General features: G+C 42.2%; 1 protein-coding gene across 2 annotated transcripts in view; it reads right to left on the bottom strand.

Moving 5' to 3' along the window:
• The window catches only part of LOC121270745 (wings apart-like protein homolog), a 168,641-nt gene that overhangs the window by 91,766 nt on the left and 59,369 nt on the right, over window positions 1–17,506 (bottom strand). For both annotated transcript variants that reach the window (XM_041176128.1, XM_041176129.1), the window contains exon 3: window positions 8,451–9,518. In XM_041176128.1, coding sequence (XP_041032062.1) covers window positions 8,451–9,518 — 1,068 coding nt within the window. The remainder of the gene's footprint in view (window positions 1–8,450; window positions 9,519–17,506) is intronic.

Genomic DNA, 17,506 nt, shown 5'->3' with positions numbered 1-17,506 from the left:
TGTGACGCCGTTGCCCCCGGTACCAGGGAGGGAACATACCATCCTGGAGTCACGTCTATGGCCATAGAAGCGCCTGTCTACTCCCCTACCATTATTGCCCTACCACACTTCTTCCTCCCACCCCCTTCGAGCAGCTGGACCGCCCTCAGTGCCATGGTCTTGGCTCTGGTTGGCCTCCACAGAGGAACCGTCACTTCCACCATTTTCCAAGGCCGAGAAACGGTTTGCAAGCGAGATGCACTCGGGGGATTCCCTCACTACCTGCCCGGTCCCCTTCTTCTGTCTGGCGGTCACCCATTCCCTTTCTGCTTGCACTTCCTTAAGGTGTGGGGTGACCACGTCCTGAAACATGCTATCCACGTATCTTTCAGCCACCTGAATGCACCGTAGCGCCCCCAGCTGCCGGTCAAGCTCCAAAACCCGGAGCTCGAGTTGCTCCAGTCGGAGGCACCTCTTGCATACATGGTCACCCAGACCACCAAGAGCGTCTAGGATTCCCCACATAGGCAGGATGTGCAAATCACGGGACTGAGCTCCCCAGACCTACCTTAACTAAATAGAGTATGGACCCTTGCTTTTATTTTACCCTTACTTCGACTTGAGTATGGACTAGGTGCTAGATCCTCTAGGTGCTGCTGACTGCCTGTCCCAGGGTCCACCTCTCGTACTCTTGTGGAGTTAAGGTAGCTAAAATGCTGGGGTTCGGGGATTGCCAGAACACCTAAAGGAAAACGGCAGTTCACAAATTTACCATGTTTGTTCAATAGAGTCAGAAAAGAGATGGAGCCATAAAACAGCAGGTGGGCTTACTTGGCTGGAGAACTGGAGACACACAATCTACACTGTTTGCAAAGAGAGCTAAATTAGTTTTAAAATATTGTGAACCCTGAAAGGCTACATCGTCATGGAGATGTGTGGGGCTTAAGAAGGTCTCTGGTTTCAATTCATCAGAGTGCTCTGCAGCAGGTGGAGAGGCTCCATATTGAAAAGGTGCTATTATTTTCAGACTCCAGGCAGTTAGGGCTCAGGAGAGCCCTGGAAGTTGTTTGGCGCAGCTGGGAGTTACAGTATTGACCTTCTGTGGTTTGCAGCTCACAAAAAAGCCCTGGGAGCCAATTGGTGCAGTTTGGGCTCAGGAGAAGTGCTGGAGAGCTGAGAAGGTGGCGAAAGGTCATTGGTTTCGTGCTGGAGGCAGTTGGGGCTCAGAGAAGCTCTGGGAGCCATTTATAGCTCATTGCAGCCAGCAGACTGGAGTTTGGAGAAACCCAGGGGCAGTGCCAACTTAGTGAAGCTAGCGGCCTGCGACAGAGCTAGAATTGAGCTGGTAATTAGGAGGAGTGCAGCTTTGTGAATCCTATGCAATGCAGACCCAGGAGAATAGATTAAACTATTGAGGTGAGCAGTTGTTGAGGTGGTCCAAGTCAGAGTGACTACCAAAGGAATTCAGAGGCTAGATTTTCTAAAGTGAGGAGTTGTAATCCCTTGTGAGGGAGGCTGAGCTTTAATGAGATTTTGTGACTCACTGTGGTCACTGGCATCTGGGTTGGTTGCTGAGTAATTCATGGGGTCTGTCTGGTTCACACCTGTCATTACACTGTGAAGTGTGGTGTGTTCAACCAGAGTTTGCCTGTTAAATCATATTTACCTCGTGTTAATTCTGAATGTTAGAATATAAGATAGATATAATATAAGATAGATATTGTAGGTTGTTTTAATTTTCTGACTCTTATAGTAAAGTTTATTTTGTTAGGTTAAAACCACAGAATCTTGTGGCTTTACTCACCTAGTGGATAACTGGGGTTTCAAACTTTGTCTACTTTAAACAAAATGTTACTGGTTCCTAACTGCATCGTGACAATATGCAGTAACAGCTTCCTTCAGAGGAGGGGCAAGGTGGAGAAAAAGTGCATGTTTTACACTGGCCTGTTCAAATACGTCGCATTCATGTAACAATTTGCAAGTGGGAGTGATCCCCATTTCTGTCTCAAACTCATGAAGACTTGTGGCCTAAAATAGGTTCTGTGCTACTTTCACATGGCCTCCAGCTGGTTTCAGCAGGTGCTGGATTCTAGCTCACAACCCAAGTAATTGGATGCCCACAGAAACTTCACTGCAAGGATACCAGCAGCTGGCAAACACAGAAATAAAACTGAAAATGCTGGAAAAGCTCAGCAGGTCTGGCAGCATCTGTGGAGAGAGAAACAGAGTTAACGTTTTGAGTCTGCATGACCTTTCTTCAGAGTCATAAGGACTCGCAACATTAACTTTGTTACTCTCTCCATAGATGCTGGCAGACCTGAGTGTTTCCAGCATTTTCTGTTTTTATTTCAGATTTCCAGCATCTGCAGTATTTTGCTTTTATGCCAGAAAGCACTACACTTGAAAAAGAAGGAAAATCTCAAAGGTGTAATTTCTGCTCGAATTAGTCTTTCCACCTGTATCTGGAAACAAATAATAAACATCGTATGACTTGCAACCAAATTTTCATTAATTTACTGGCTTAATGGAGACCCATTTCTGGTGTTTTCTGCAGAATTGCAACAGATGCCATGCAACCTGTATCCACACTAACAGCAGTACCACTGAGTGAATTAATACATCATTACCACCCAAGCCTCAGCAATAAAAACTGGGTCTACATGTTCTTGTCATGGACAAGGCAGGACATCTAACAAGTAAGCAGATAAGTTAGACACTTGATGAGCCAGTTACAGAATTTGCAAAGGAAAAGATCAGTAATGTCAGACTATATCAAGAAACAGCTGAAGGCACTGGATACAGCAAAGGCTATGGGCCCTGGCAGCATTCCAGTTGTAGTATCCCAAGGACAAATTTAAAAAATAACATTACCCTAAATTCACTACCTGACGGACATCAGAACCAGGTCATTGTCCTGGAGTAAAGCCCAAAAAAGTATCAAAAAAGCCCATTTCAGCTGGGTAGCAGGATATGCAACACATTGAAACGGCCCAAAAATGTTTAAGTCATAAAATAAAGATTTTATATCTCAATTGCGAAGTAAAAAAATGTTGATGAAAATCTAATAATTGTTGGGCAGATTATTTTGAAAAGCATCGCCAGTATTGCTGCCTTTGACATTATATTGCACGTGGATTTAATGCCCCCGTTTGACATTATAATCTATGTGCATATTTTCATGAACAGCTGTGGATTAACCAACTTCATTAGACTTCCATTTATTCTAAGTAAATTTCACTTGATTTCGCTTTCAACTAGTCGTAGCCCCCAAATGCTTTGTAAAGGAATGTATTTTACATTTTAATGAAGCATAAATTAGAATATTTAAAAGGCTTCAGGGTGTTATAAAAGGCACTATTCTTCCAACTTGGTCTATCAAAGTGCCAAATTCCCAAAGTTTTTTTTAAAATAGTCTTCTAAATGTAAGGAGCTGCACTGGTCCATTACAAACACAGGCTCCTTTATATCAAAATTTCATGCACAACTTACACACCTAGTTTATGCTTGACAGAAGCTGGAGTTCAGAAATGCTACGAAAAACTTAAAAAAAGGGCTCTGCAGCCCTATAGTTTAAAGAGGGCTTTAAACTAAATAGTGGGGTCGCGGGATCAGGTGAGGAAAGGTGTGATTAAACAAGGAGAGAAGACAAGCCAACAGAGCACGCTAAAAATAAGGGAACTGATCATCTGAGTGTGGAAGGGATAGAGTGTGTAAACTTAAGAGTATGCCAGCAGACAAGGCTAGAGGTAGCGAAAAATAATAAAAAAGGCAGAATTAAAGGCACGCTATCTGAATACACAGCATTTGCAACAAGGTAGATGAGTTGGCAGCACAAATGGAAGTAAACAGTATAATCCAAGTGCCATTATGGAGACATGGTGCAGGGTGACCAATGCTGGGAATTGAATGTTCAAGGGTATTTGACATTTAGGAAGATAGGCAAAAAGGAAAAGGACATGGGTTAGTGCTATTAATAAAAGATGAGATTAGTACATTAGTGAGAGGGGGTCTTAGATCGAAGATCAAGGTGTAGAATCTGTTTGGGCGGAACTAAGAAACAGCAAGGGGCAGCAAACATTAGTAGAGATTGCTTATAAGCCACCAAACAGTGGTGATAATGTAGGACATGGTATGAACAATGAAATTAGAGATGCTTATAACAAGGCTAATACTGAGTAATCATCATGGGAGAACTTGGGTACACCTAATGAGCACTAATGCTGCGGAGGATGAATTCCTGGATGTGTATGCAGTGGTTTTCTAGAACAGTATGTTGAGGAACCAACTAGAGAACGGGCTATTTTGGACCTAGTATTGCGCAATGAGAAAGGGCTAACTAATAATCTCAATGTAAAGGAACCTCTCAGGAAGAATGACCATAATATGATAGAATTTTACATTAAGTTTGAAAGTGATGTAGTTCAATCCAAAACTAGGGTCTTAAATCTAAACAGAGGAAACTATTAAGGTATGAGGGACAAACTGGCTGCAGTAGTTGGGAAACTACATGAAAAGATATGACAGTAGACAGGCAATGGCTAGCACTTAAAGAATTAACACACGGTTTACAATAACATTACGTCCATTTGAGGCACAAAAACCCAGCAAGAAAGACGATCCAACCATGGCAAACAAGTTAAATATTGCATTAGATCAAAGAAGAGACTTATAAAGTTGCCAAAACAAAAGTAGTCAGCTTGAGGAATGGGGGCATTTTAGAATTCAGCAAAGGAGGACCAAGAAACTGATAGAGAAAATGGAATATGAAAGCAAGAACAGATGGTCAAAGCTCCTGTATATATGCAAAGAGGAAAAGCTTAGCAAAGGCAAATAAGGGCCCACCACGGGCAGAGAATGGAGAATAAGGAAATATCGGAGGCTGTATGTCTGTCTTCATAGAGGAAGATAGAAAAAACCTCCCAGGAATAGCAGAAAATGAGGATGTGAAAGAAATTAGTATTAGTAAAAAAGTAGTACTGGAGAAATTAATGGGGCTGAAAGTTGATAAATCCCATGGACCTGATGATCTATATCCCAGAGTATTGAAAGAGTTGCTGTAGAGATAATGGATGGGTTGGTGGTCATCTTCCAAAATTCCATAGATACTGGAACAGTTCCTGCAGATTTGAAGGTTACAAATGTAACCCCGTTATTTAAGAAAGGAGGGAGAAAACAGGGAACTACAAACCTGTTAGCCTGACATTAGTAGGGAAAATGCTAGAATCTATTATGAAGGATGTGAAAACTGGACACTTAGAAAATAATGACCTCAATAGGCAGAGTCAACATAGATTTATGAAAGGGAAACCATGTTTGAAAAACCTGTTGGAGTTTTTTTGAGGATGTAACCAACAGAACAGATAAAGAGGAACCAGTGGATGTGGTGTATTTGGATTTTCAGAAGGTGTTCGATAAGGATACATACAGGAAGTAAGCAAAATTGGAACACATGGAATTTGGGGTAATACACTGACACAGATTGAGGATTGGTTAATAGGCAGAGAACTGAGTAGGAATAAACAGATCATTCTTATGTTGACATCTTGCAGCTAGTGGGCTATCGCAAGGGTCAGTGCTTGGGCCACAGCTATTCACAATTCATATCAATGATTTGGCAGTGGGGACCAAATGTATCATATCCAAGTTTCCAGATGCCACAGAACTAGGTGGGAGTGGGAGTTGTGAGGAGGATGCAAGGGGGCTTCAAAGGATTTAGATAGGCTTGGTGAGTGGACAAGAACATGGCAGATGGAATATAACATGAAAAAATGAGAAGTTATCCAAATTGATAGGAAAAACAGAAATGCAGAGTATTTCTTAAATGGTGAGTGATTGAGAAGTGTTGATGCCCAAAGGTACCTGGGTGTTCTTGTTCCCAAGTCACTGAAAGCTAACAAGCAGGTATCAGCAAGATATTAGGAAGGCAAACGGTATGTTGACCTTTACTACAAAAAGATTTGAGTACAGGAGTAAAGCAGTCTTGCTGCTATTGTACAGAGCCTTGGTGAGACTGCACCTGGAGTGTTGTATACAGTTTTGATTGGCTTACCTGAGGAAGGATATAATTACTATGGAAGGAGTGTAGCAGAGGTTCACTGGGATGGCAGGATTGAGAGAGAAGAGATCAAGGAGACTGGGCCTATGTTCTCTAGAGTTTAGAAGAATGAGAGGTGATCTCAGTTAAACATGAAATTCTTATAGGGCTCGACAGAGTTAATGAAGGAATGATGTTTCCCCTGTTTGAAGGGTTTAGAACCAGGGGACACAGACTCAGAATAAGGGGCAAGCCATTCGGTACTGAGATAAGGAGGAATTTCTTCACTCAGAAGTTGGTGAATCTTCAGAATTCTCTACCCAAAAAGGGCTATAGAGGCTCAATCATTGAGTATATTCAAGCTACAGATCAATAGATTTCTAGATATTAGGGCTATCAAAGGATATGGGGATAGATAGCCAGATCAACCATGATCTAGTTGAATGTTGGACCAGGCTCGAGGGGCCAAATGCTCTTATTTCCTATGTTCCTATGTACTGGGAAACAAGAACACGATGGGATGAAGTGTGTAGATAAACTTGCCAACTATATTTATATAATATGGTAAATGTTTGCAATTATCTAAGCTATTGCCTAAACTTACAACAGAACAGAGGACACTGGAGGTGTGCACTCCTCTGCATTGATCTGATAAAACACTGAGACATACTAATTATCGAGCTTAATGCCAGTGTTTCAATATGTTGTAATATGTCACATGAGCTATAGACTGGCACACAAATACTAGTAACGTATCAACTACAAGACAATAGCAAATGCATGCATCTGTCTGGCAACTGTTGGAACATAAGAAATAGGCAACTGTTAGAACATAAGAAATAGGCAACTATTAGAACATAAGAAATAGGAGTAGGCCCTTCAAGCCTACTCCACCATTCAATAAAATCATGGCTGATCTGCCCCAGGCCTCAACTCCTCTTTCATGCCAGCTCCTCATACCCCTCAACTCCCCGATATTTCAAAATTCTACCTACCTCCTCTTTAAATATTTTCAGTGATCTAGCCTCCACAACTCTCTGGGGTAGAGAATTCCAGACATTCACTACCCTCAGAAGAAATTCCTCAGCATCTCAATTCTAAATGAGTGTCCCTTTATTTTGTAATTATGTCCCCTAGGTCGAGACTTCCCCACTAGTAGAAATATCTTCTCAACATCTACCCTGTCAAGCCCCTCAGAATCCTGTACGTTTCAATAAGATCATCCCCATTTTTCTAAACTCTAATGAATAAAGGCCTAACCTGTTTAGCTGTTCTTGATAAGCCAACCCCTTCATCCCAGGGAACAGCCTAGTGAATCTCCTTTGAACTGCCACCAATGCCAATATTTCCTCTCTTAAATACAGGGACTTAAACTGTACACAGTACTCCAGGTGCGGCCTCACCAACACCCTGTACAGTTGTAACAAGACTTCCCCATTTTAAAACTCAAACCCCCTAGCAATACAGGCCAAAATTCAATTTGCCTTCTTAATTACTTGCTGCACACCTGCATGCTAACTTTGTGTTTCATGCACAAGAACACCCATATTCCTCTGTACTGCATTTTTTGCAGTATCTCTCCATTTAAATAGTCTGCCTTTTGCTTCTTCTTCCAAAGTGTATAACCTCTCACTTTCCTACATTAAACTCCATCTGCCAAGTTTTCACCCACTCATCAACCTATATCCCCTTGCAGATTCCTTTTGTCCTCCCATCTATTTCTGCTGGATACATTACACTCTGCCCCCTCCTCCAAGCCATTAATATAGATAGTAAATAATTGAGGCCCTAGGATTGATCCTTGTGGCACACCACTAGTTACGTCTTTCCAACCTGAAAAACACCCATTAATCTTGACTCCCAGTCTTCTGTGTGTTAACTAATCCTCAATCCATGCTAATACATTACCCCCAGCACTGTGAGCTCCTAGCTTGTACAATAACCTTTTATGTGGCATCTTATAGAATGCCTTCTGGAAATCCAAATACACTACATCTACAGGTCCCCCTTTATTAACTCTGCTTGATATATCCCCAAAGAGCTCTAGCAAATTCATCAAACATGATTTCCCTTTCACAAAACCATGTTGACTCTGTTTGATTGTGTTAAGTTTTTCTAAATGTCCTGCTATTTCTTCCTTAATAATGGACTTTAGCATTTTCCCAACAACAGATGTTAGGCTGACTGGCCTATAGTTTCCTGCTTTTTGTCTCCCTACCTTCTTGAACAGGGGCGTCACATTAGCGGTTTTCCAATCCGCTAGGACCCTTCCGGAATCCAGTGAGTTCTTGAATATTTCAACCACTGCCTTCAGCTTTGTATTGAATATCTGTGAACTCCACCTTTCATCAAGTGTAAGATGCAGATCAGCCATGATCCAATTGAATGATGAAAATTTCTAAACAAACCGCTCAATTTTTGATGAGTGGCTACCCACCTGTATTAGTGCTATCCTGAGACTGTGGCTGACTACCTTGAGAGTCACCTGTCGACTCAGAGCTCGACAGGAGTTCCACAATTTCACCCATTCTAGTTGAAGCTTTTTTCTTGCGTCTGCCTTCTGACTCAGTGCCATCATCCTCATCAGAGCTCTCACTAAGGTCATCAAAACCAAAGTATTTGATTTTATAGTTGGCAGCACCGCCAGTGGATCGGAGAGGATCTTCCTCTCCTTCCTGTTCATCAAACCCAAAGAACTCTAGCTTCGCATCCTTTTTGGATTTGGACTGGGTCGGTCGGAATCTGACTGTGGTCTTACTTGCCGCAGCTTCGGTTTTTTTCCGCAACCGTCCCGCTTCTCCCAGGTCAGCTGGACCAGTGGTGAACTCGTCCATGCTACGATCTGTGGTGTCCTGAAGCGTGACATTGCAAGGTGATAGATAAGATGAGGGCAAGGTGATGGTGTCTTTTGCAGTCCGAGCTGTTGACGTCTTTCCTGTTGTCTCTGATGAAATTTTGGTGTCTGGTTTTAGGCTTTCCTTGCCCAATGTCAGGTCAGCGTGTGCAGATTTCCCAGTGCCATCAATTATTTTATCAAAATTTGTCATGCCAGTACCTCCTGGTTTACCTTTATTTGATCGACAGTATGTCCTGCAGTTTGACCTGAGGGGCTGTGAATCATTCTCTATCTCTTCATCCTTAAAGCTGGTATGTTCCACCCGTCCAAAAGTCCCTTGATTACCCCTTACTTCCAAAGGCTTGTCGAGATTTAAGGAAGTGCCTCCCTGTTTGCCCTGCTTGCAGTCAGAGACCTCATTTTTGACACAGGGCATACGGCCAAGTCCACCAACCCACGGCTGGTATTCTGTCCTCTGAAGTGCTTCAGAGGGGGAACCTGAGTTCTTCATGATCTCATCCCAACTATCCGGGGGCAATCCATCGGTTTTAAAGCTAGACAGCATTGGGCTAGGTGTCTTAGGTTTCTTTTCATTTTCAGGTGCATTCCTGTTCTTAGGAAAACTGTTTTTCTCAATTCCTTCTCTCAACGGATCATGGTGCTTCACTTCTGCAGAACAAAAAAAAACGATTTAGAACAATTTTCAGTGAACAAACTCCAGTTCATAGGTTCCTCCTCCTTAACTGCAGGATTGCTATTTCAAATTTGTCTTTTTCCCAGCCAGCCTTTTCGCAATTTTAAGCTCGTGTTCCAACCTTACAGTACAGTCCACTGAAGTAATTTTATTGCACAAGCCCACAATTAGATGTGATCCACAAGATAAAATAAAAATCCTGGAAACAATGAAAGGAGTATCTATTACCCTGTCAATCCAGCTTCCCTCAGGCCTATCTCAATTAATTCTCTGAAACCCAGAGACTTACACAGGCAAGTGCAACAGCCATTTTCTACAAGGCAAGATCCCACAAACAGTACTGAGATGAATAAGCAGTAGTTGATCGCATTTCAGTAGGCTTGGTTATGGAGAGATAGCACCGCAAAACCTGTAACTTTTAACCACACAAGGAGACATAGTTTCCTTTGTATGCCTCATCAAAAGGACAGCATTCTTGACAATGTACAGTGCTGATTCTGTGTTCAAGTGTTGCAGTGGGCCTCAAAGCCACAATTGACATACATAAGAGACTGTCAATCGCATTTTGCTTTGTATTAATAAAGAGCTTATCTTTCTGGCAGGGTTATTTTCTGCCCCATGACAGCATATCTGACAGCCAATGAGTGTTCAGGACTTAGTCACAACATTTCTGTCTGAAATTTTCAATGAAAACAGATTTAATTGAAGTGGGTCTACTGGGCAAGATCTTATTCCACGGGTGTTAATCTGTGCAGTATTTTACAAGCGTATGCTCAATACATACACATCTAATTCTGAATTGGAGTTGAGTAATTGGAATGAAGTTACCAAGCTGGGCATTGCTTCTTCCCATACTTACTTTAAACCAGAAAAGTCTAAAACTAGGTCAATGACAAACGTTGGTTTTCATGGCACTTCTAAATCTTCAGATTCACAGCTTTTACTGATTTAACACCCTATCAACCTAATTTAGAAGTCAGTAAAAAAATCAATTAGCAATCAAAACCACCTAGTCCTCAATGCAAAACGGTCTCTCATTCAGCAACAATTACTGGAATTGTACTCAATAGGCCCAAGCAACAGGAATATTATAGCGAAATGAAAAGTAGACTAGTCGAAAGCAATGGGATCAGATTCCCTGATCAAACACCCTGAACACCACAAATTGAAAGATCAACACTTTTCCCATTCAAAAGATTGTGGGAAGGTTGATATTGTGTTTGTGGTGTTAAAAGGAAACAGGTTAGTGAAGAGCAGTGTCACATCTACGCTCATCACAACTACTATTAAGGGACTAAGGCCTCACACTGGATATTTTTATATATATATATATATATATATATATATATATAAATAATATATCCCTCATGGCTAATTTCTAAAATTTTAAAAACTGGACAATGACCTTATAAGATGGCTGAAACTATATCTGTTTGGGGTGCTGAACAGGAGAGCTGTCATGGCTGCATCACTGAAACTTGCATCTCGTTATCTTTGAAGAGACCCTAATGATCCCCGAGGGCTGCACAGACCAAATTCAAAGAGAACTATACAAAGGCCATCTGCACTTCAGAACCCAGGCTAGTCGAACAGAGTCTACTGGTCTGTTAGGACAAAAAGCCCTGCAACCATCTTTTCAATTCTAAGGGCTGAGACATTTAACGATCTCAGGAACCCACAAGGGGGGGTCCACACCCTTTGTCAAAGACAATATGGAGAGATGGGATTCATGTGTCATGAACCTCTAGCTTGTGGAACCAGTAATATTGCCTTGTGGGGCTGCAAAGTTCAGTTTGCCATTTTTTACCATCTATAAGCAACAGCAAAGAAAAGAGGCTCTGTCCAGGGTTGAATGCCTAGCCCCATCTACACTGTTTCTTCTGAACTTCTGTAACATCACCACGTGTCCACCTCATCACGGAAGTCAACTCTACTGGAAAAGTGAATTATCCAACATCAGTTTTCAGCTAGCCGATCTCTTTTTTTCATTTGTTCATGGAGGGCATTAAGAGTCATGTAGGCCAGACCAGGTAAGGACAGTAGATTTCCTTCCTTAAAGAACATTAGCAAACCAGATGGGTTTTTACAACAATCAGCAATGGTTTCATTATCAGACTTTTAATTCCAGATTTTTATTGGATTCAAATTTCACCATCTGCCGTAGTGGGATTTGAACCTGGGTCCCCCAAGTCTCTGGAATACTAATCCAGTGACAATACCACTATGCCACTGCCGTCTGTGAAGGAATACCTCATTGGTATTGGACTCATGTGAAACAATATCCTTTTCTCTGTGGTCTTTCCCCTGTAAATCTTTCTTTCTTCATCTCTCTTCTACTGTAAGAGAGAAGATAACGTTGCCACCCTCCCCCCCACGTTTGAACGTATGCAAATAAACTAATCCTTTGCGTTCATCCTATCACAGGTTTTTATTCAGCAGAACTAAATTGATAAATTTACAGAAGAGGTTCTACAGTAACGGATCTGGGATTAGCAGAATATATTCAATTAAAAAAATGTCTTAAAAGGAAAACTAGTAGGTTGAACTCTAATATTGGTCTTAAAATGAGGAAATTCCAAAATGAAATTTGAACAAGGGACCCTTGGAAAAATCACCTGCTGTTACTGGCAAGTACGCGTGAGGGCAGAAAGCAGTGACGCCACTGTAAAATGGAAAATAACTTCCTAAACCGCAGGGCAAAATTATCCATACAGGTTCCACTAACCAGGCAGCATCGGCACCTGAACAAAGCTTAAAGCTTCCTCTTGGTGTGACTTGAAATCTTACAGCTCTCATTTCTAGCCTGTCAGATAATGTGTTTTCGCGTACTGATTAGCCTCACTGTGTTTTAATGTAGTGGATTGTGAATATATTTTTCGGAAGTCAATGTCTCGTTACTTAATTCTTTTAAGAACGAAATTCAATAGGAAGATTTTACCCTTCATAATACTGCCCAGGACAACAACAAGAAATTTCAAGTGCACAGCAACAATGAGATGAATTAACAGCAGTATGGTCCCAGTCGGGTTCAAACTGGAGGAATGTAATATTTCTGCCATTGCTGATTCTCAGTGGCAAAACAAAATTGCTGCCATGCAGTTCGCTTCAGTTTCTTGGGCCAGTCTTATTTCCATTGCAATGGTTAACCCAAGATAATAGGCAAAATCAACAAGTTTCCGAACATGAGCATCGCATCTCATGAAAATTATATTGCAGAAAGACAAATTAACATTTTCAAGCAATTGAACTACGAGCTTTCAGCTATTGAAAGGAAGGACTTGGAGAGAAAGTCACCAGCATGTAAGAACACCAATGTTCTCCGAACCACCTAAATTATTAATAAGAAGAAAGGTGTACATCACAAAAAGGGGGGTCACTCAACCTCGACTACAGTTCCTCACAACCTGCTTCCTGGAAGCACTCCATCCTATTCTCCCAGTTTCTTTGCCTCCGTCGCATCTGTTCTGATGATGCTACTTTCCTAAACGGCACTTCTGACATGTCTTCCTCCTTCCTTAACTGAGGTTTCCCACCCACTGTGGTTGACAGGGCCCTTAACCATGTCTGACCCATCTCCCACATCTCTGCCCTCACACTTTCCTCTTCCTCCCAGAACCATGATAGGGTCCCCCTTGTCCTCACTTTTCATCCCACCAGCCTCTGCATTCAAAGGATCATCCTCCGCCATTTCCACCAACTCCAGCATGATGCCACCACCAAACACGTCTTCTCTTCACCCACCGTCAACATGCTGTAGGGACCATTCCCTCAGGGACACCCTTGTCCACTCCTCCATCACCCCCAACACTTCATCCCCTTCCCATGGCACCTTCCCATACAACCGCAGAAGGTGCAACACCTGCCCCTTTACCTCCTCCCTCCTCACTGCCCAAGGGCCCAAACACTTCTTTCAGGTGAAGCTGTGCTTCACTTGCACCTCCTTCAATTTGTCTACTGCATTCGCTGATCCCAATGCGGTCTCCTCTACATTGGAGGCACCAAACGCAGACTGGGTGACCGCTTTGCGGAACACCTTCGGCTTGTCTGCAAGCATGACTCAGACCTTCCTTTCACTAGCCATTTCAAAACAGCACCCTGCGCTTATGCCCAGATGTCCGTCCTCGGCCTGCTGCAATGTTCCAGTGAAGCCCAACGCAAACTGGAGGAACAGCACCTCATCTTCTGATGAGGCATTTTATAGCCTTCCTGACTTAACACTGTGTTCAACAAATTCAGACCATGAACACACTCCTCCATCCTCACCCCTTTTTTAATCCCTTTTTTCAATATTCATTTTTATTTTTAAATTTTTATTTACCTACTTATTTTTATTTGTTTTCATTTTATTCATTGTTTTATCCCCACCTTTTATCCCTTTTTTGATCTTTTATCCAACCACTGTCACCTCCCCCCACCCCACCCCCACTAGGGCCATCTGTCACTTGTTCATGTTGTTCTTTCCAGAGCGCTTACCCTTGTCCTGCTATTATCACATTCTGCTTTCTGACCTTAATGCCACCATCAGCACCTCTTTTAGCAGTACCACTACCATTAACATCCCTTTGTCCTTTTGTTCATGACATGTCAATCCCTCCTTTGCCTCCACCTATCACTGGCCTTCTATCCAGCTTCACCTGCTACACCCCCCTAAACAGTATAAATTTCATCACATTCTTATTTCTCTTTAGCTCGAAATGTTAACTCTACCTTTCTCTCCACAGATGCTGTCAGACCTGCTGAGTTCTTCCAACATTTTCTGTTTTTGTTTCAGATTTCCAGCATCCACAGTATTTTGCTTTTATCATTCAGTCCATTATGGCTGTGCCATCCCTTGCTCGAATGATCAGATACTAATCCCACTGCTCTGCATTCTCCCTTTGGCTCATCATTATTGACTCAAAATGTTTATTTAATTTTCCTTTAAAAGATGCAGTGATCACTGCCTCAACCACTCCATGTAGTAAAGGTCCAGGCTAATTACACAGTGTTCAGCTCTTTCTCAATTCCACAGATAATGAAGCAGTCCATTCTCGCTTGCAGAAAGACCTGGATGATATCCAGATAAAAGTTGTGGCTATATGCACAGATTAAAGACTGGGTGTTCTGTGGCAAATGGCTTACCTCCTGACTCCTCAAAGCATCTCTACCATCTACATACAAACATAATCCAAGGAGGTGATGGAATACTCTCCACTTGCATGGGTTGGTGCAGTTATAACGACACTCATGAAGCTTGGCACAGTCCAGGACAAAGTAGCCCATTTGCTGGCATAACCATCCACTCCGTCCACCACCAGCACACTGAATACAGACTGCAACCAATCCACAGAATGCACTTCAGCAACTCACCGAGGTTGCTTTTAGTACTCCCTCCCAAACCTATGACTTCCATGACCTACAAGGACAAAGGCAGCTGGGACATGGGAACACCATCGTGACATGGACATATATCTCTGTTCCTTCATTTCCCTGGAGCTTAGGTACATGCTGTGTTGTCTTAGTAGCCATAGTTTCAATTAGTGTGCCCACTAATCTACATGGATCCCAGAAATTAACAAATCTTAGCAGAATACTTTAGGTTTTATTGACCAATTATTGATCAATAAAAGTCCTCTCAATCCCAAAGGCACCTAAAATTCAGATGGGTCAAATAAATAAATAAGAAAAGTGTGTTTTAGGGATTGGAAACCACAAATGTTCCAAAGAACACAGTTTGAACACTTCTGGATTATAGAGTCCTTGTGGGACAGGCAAAGGGTGTCATTACTAATTTGGCAATATATGGACTATGGAAGGAGCAGCCTAGTTTTAAGCTTCATGTTCTTATTGTTTCCTATGACTGAAACGGATGGATTTCTACAGTGATATATTTAACAAGAGAGGTGAATACAGTTTCTGACCAAGACGTCCAAGTGAAACAAGTGCCAGAGGCTCTAAGCAACTGACAGGAAACTGCCTCGAGTATGGAAAAATCCATCTCTGCAAGAAGATTTGCTCAGTACATCCATGGTTTCTGATCTTCCTTCATTCTAGGAATCTGACAAATACAGTAAAGTATTTTGGACTCCGGCATTCCAAACTTGAGGAAGTTTCCCTTTCTGCTTCATTCCAGATGGCACAGCAAAGCTTTCACCAGCTTAGCTTTCCGCTCTCCATCATTAAATTCCTCAGCAGCAATTCCACATACTTGAGAATTTCCTCACTGTTTTACCACTCCAATACCTACTACTGCCCCAACAGTCAGCCCCACTACTGCTCCATTTCAGCTGTGAGTCAGATTGTACAGATACCTCAGCTGTGTAGACATTCGCAAATTTCTTCACCATCACATTCTGCCCAGATCCTTCAAAAAATCTTCCCACTTGGCCCACTCACTATCACAAACCAGCTTGTTGGCATGTTCCTTCACCCTGAACATGTCACTAGTACATCAGCTTCTGCTAGCTAACTTCATGCTGTTCTTGTACTTCATTTCCATCTGAGTTTTCATGAACAGCTTAATAGGTGAAGGAAACATTCATATAGGGCAGGAGAGAGAAAATGGGGAGACTGGGAGCTCAAACATGGATCCTTTGATTATGAAGGAACAGCTACAATGGTCACATGATTATGTTGTGAATCTTGCACAAATTCCATAAATCTTTTATGGTGCACTGACAACCAGGAAATGATTGTGATGGTCAGCATGAGATATAAAAACAGCTCAAAAGCGATTCAAAGAGTACAGAATAGATGCCCATTGTGGGAATAACTTACTCACGATAACTAAGCATGGAGAGAAACCAATCATGAAGGCACCATCTACTCAGCCCTGTTACCTTGCTGACAATACGTGTGGATATCTGCTTGGAAAATCAAGATTTTCAACCTGCATCCACTGCTCAACCTGTCAAGGCTCATTTCTAGCAAAAATAGGTCTCAGCCACAAAGTGAGATGATAACCTGGCTGTCATCATAATTTAAAAGGTGATTGAATATTTTGAAATATTCAATCTTAGAATATTTGACTGAGGCCCATTCTTGCTAAAAATGAATGTTCACAGATTGAGCGACTCCTCAGGTACTGAAGCAGTCCATGTCCAAATGCAGCAAGACCTGGACAATATCCAGACTTGGGCTGACAAGTGGCAAGTAACATTCGCGCCACACAAGCGTCAGGCAATGATCATCTCCAACAAGAGAGAATCCAACCATCGCCCCTTGGTGTTCAATGGCATTACTATCATTGAATCCCCCACTATCAACATCCTGCAGGTTACCATTGACCAGAAAATGAACTGGGCTAGCCATATAAATACTGTGGCTATAAGAGGTCAGAGGAATTGTGGCGAGTAACTTATTGCCTGACTCCCCAAAGCCTGTCCATCATCTATAAGGCACAAGTCAGGAGTGTGATGGAATACTCACCACTTGCCTGGATGAGTGCAGCTTCCACAACAGTGAAGAAGTTTGACACCATCTAGGACAAAGCCTGCTTGATTGGCATTCAATCCACAAACATTCACTCCCTCCACCACCGACGCACTGTAGCAATGTGTGCCATCTACAAAACGCACTGCAGGAATTCACCAAGGCTCCTTTGACAGCACCTTCCAAACCCACAGCCACTACCATCGAGAAGGACAAGGGCAGAAAAGATTATCTCCCAATAATATCCTGCAATAACTCTTTCTAATCTGTCGAGACCAAGCTTCTCATTTCAGCCATTTCAGTTTCTGACCTTTATGCTGAGATCGTTTGAGCTTGTATACTGTGGTTTCCTTCTTGCTATTTTTGTAAATTTCTGACAGATACCGGAAGTGAACCAAGGAGGTCAGAACACGAGTTAGAAAATCCAGGGAACCAACACACAAAATGGAGAATCATTAATAGAATTTTAAAAAGCTCTAAACCATAATAACAGCGTAATACAAGCCCCAGGTCACAGAATTAGAGTTTTATTGTCCCAATTAATACAACACCG

The sequence above is a fragment of the Carcharodon carcharias genome, chromosome 28 (assembly GCF_017639515.1).
Source record: "Carcharodon carcharias isolate sCarCar2 chromosome 28, sCarCar2.pri, whole genome shotgun sequence".
Classification (NCBI taxonomy): Eukaryota; Metazoa; Chordata; class Chondrichthyes; order Lamniformes; family Lamnidae; genus Carcharodon; species Carcharodon carcharias.
Note: the sequence above shows the minus strand (reverse complement) of the source record. Positions and strands in the feature narration are given on the sequence as shown.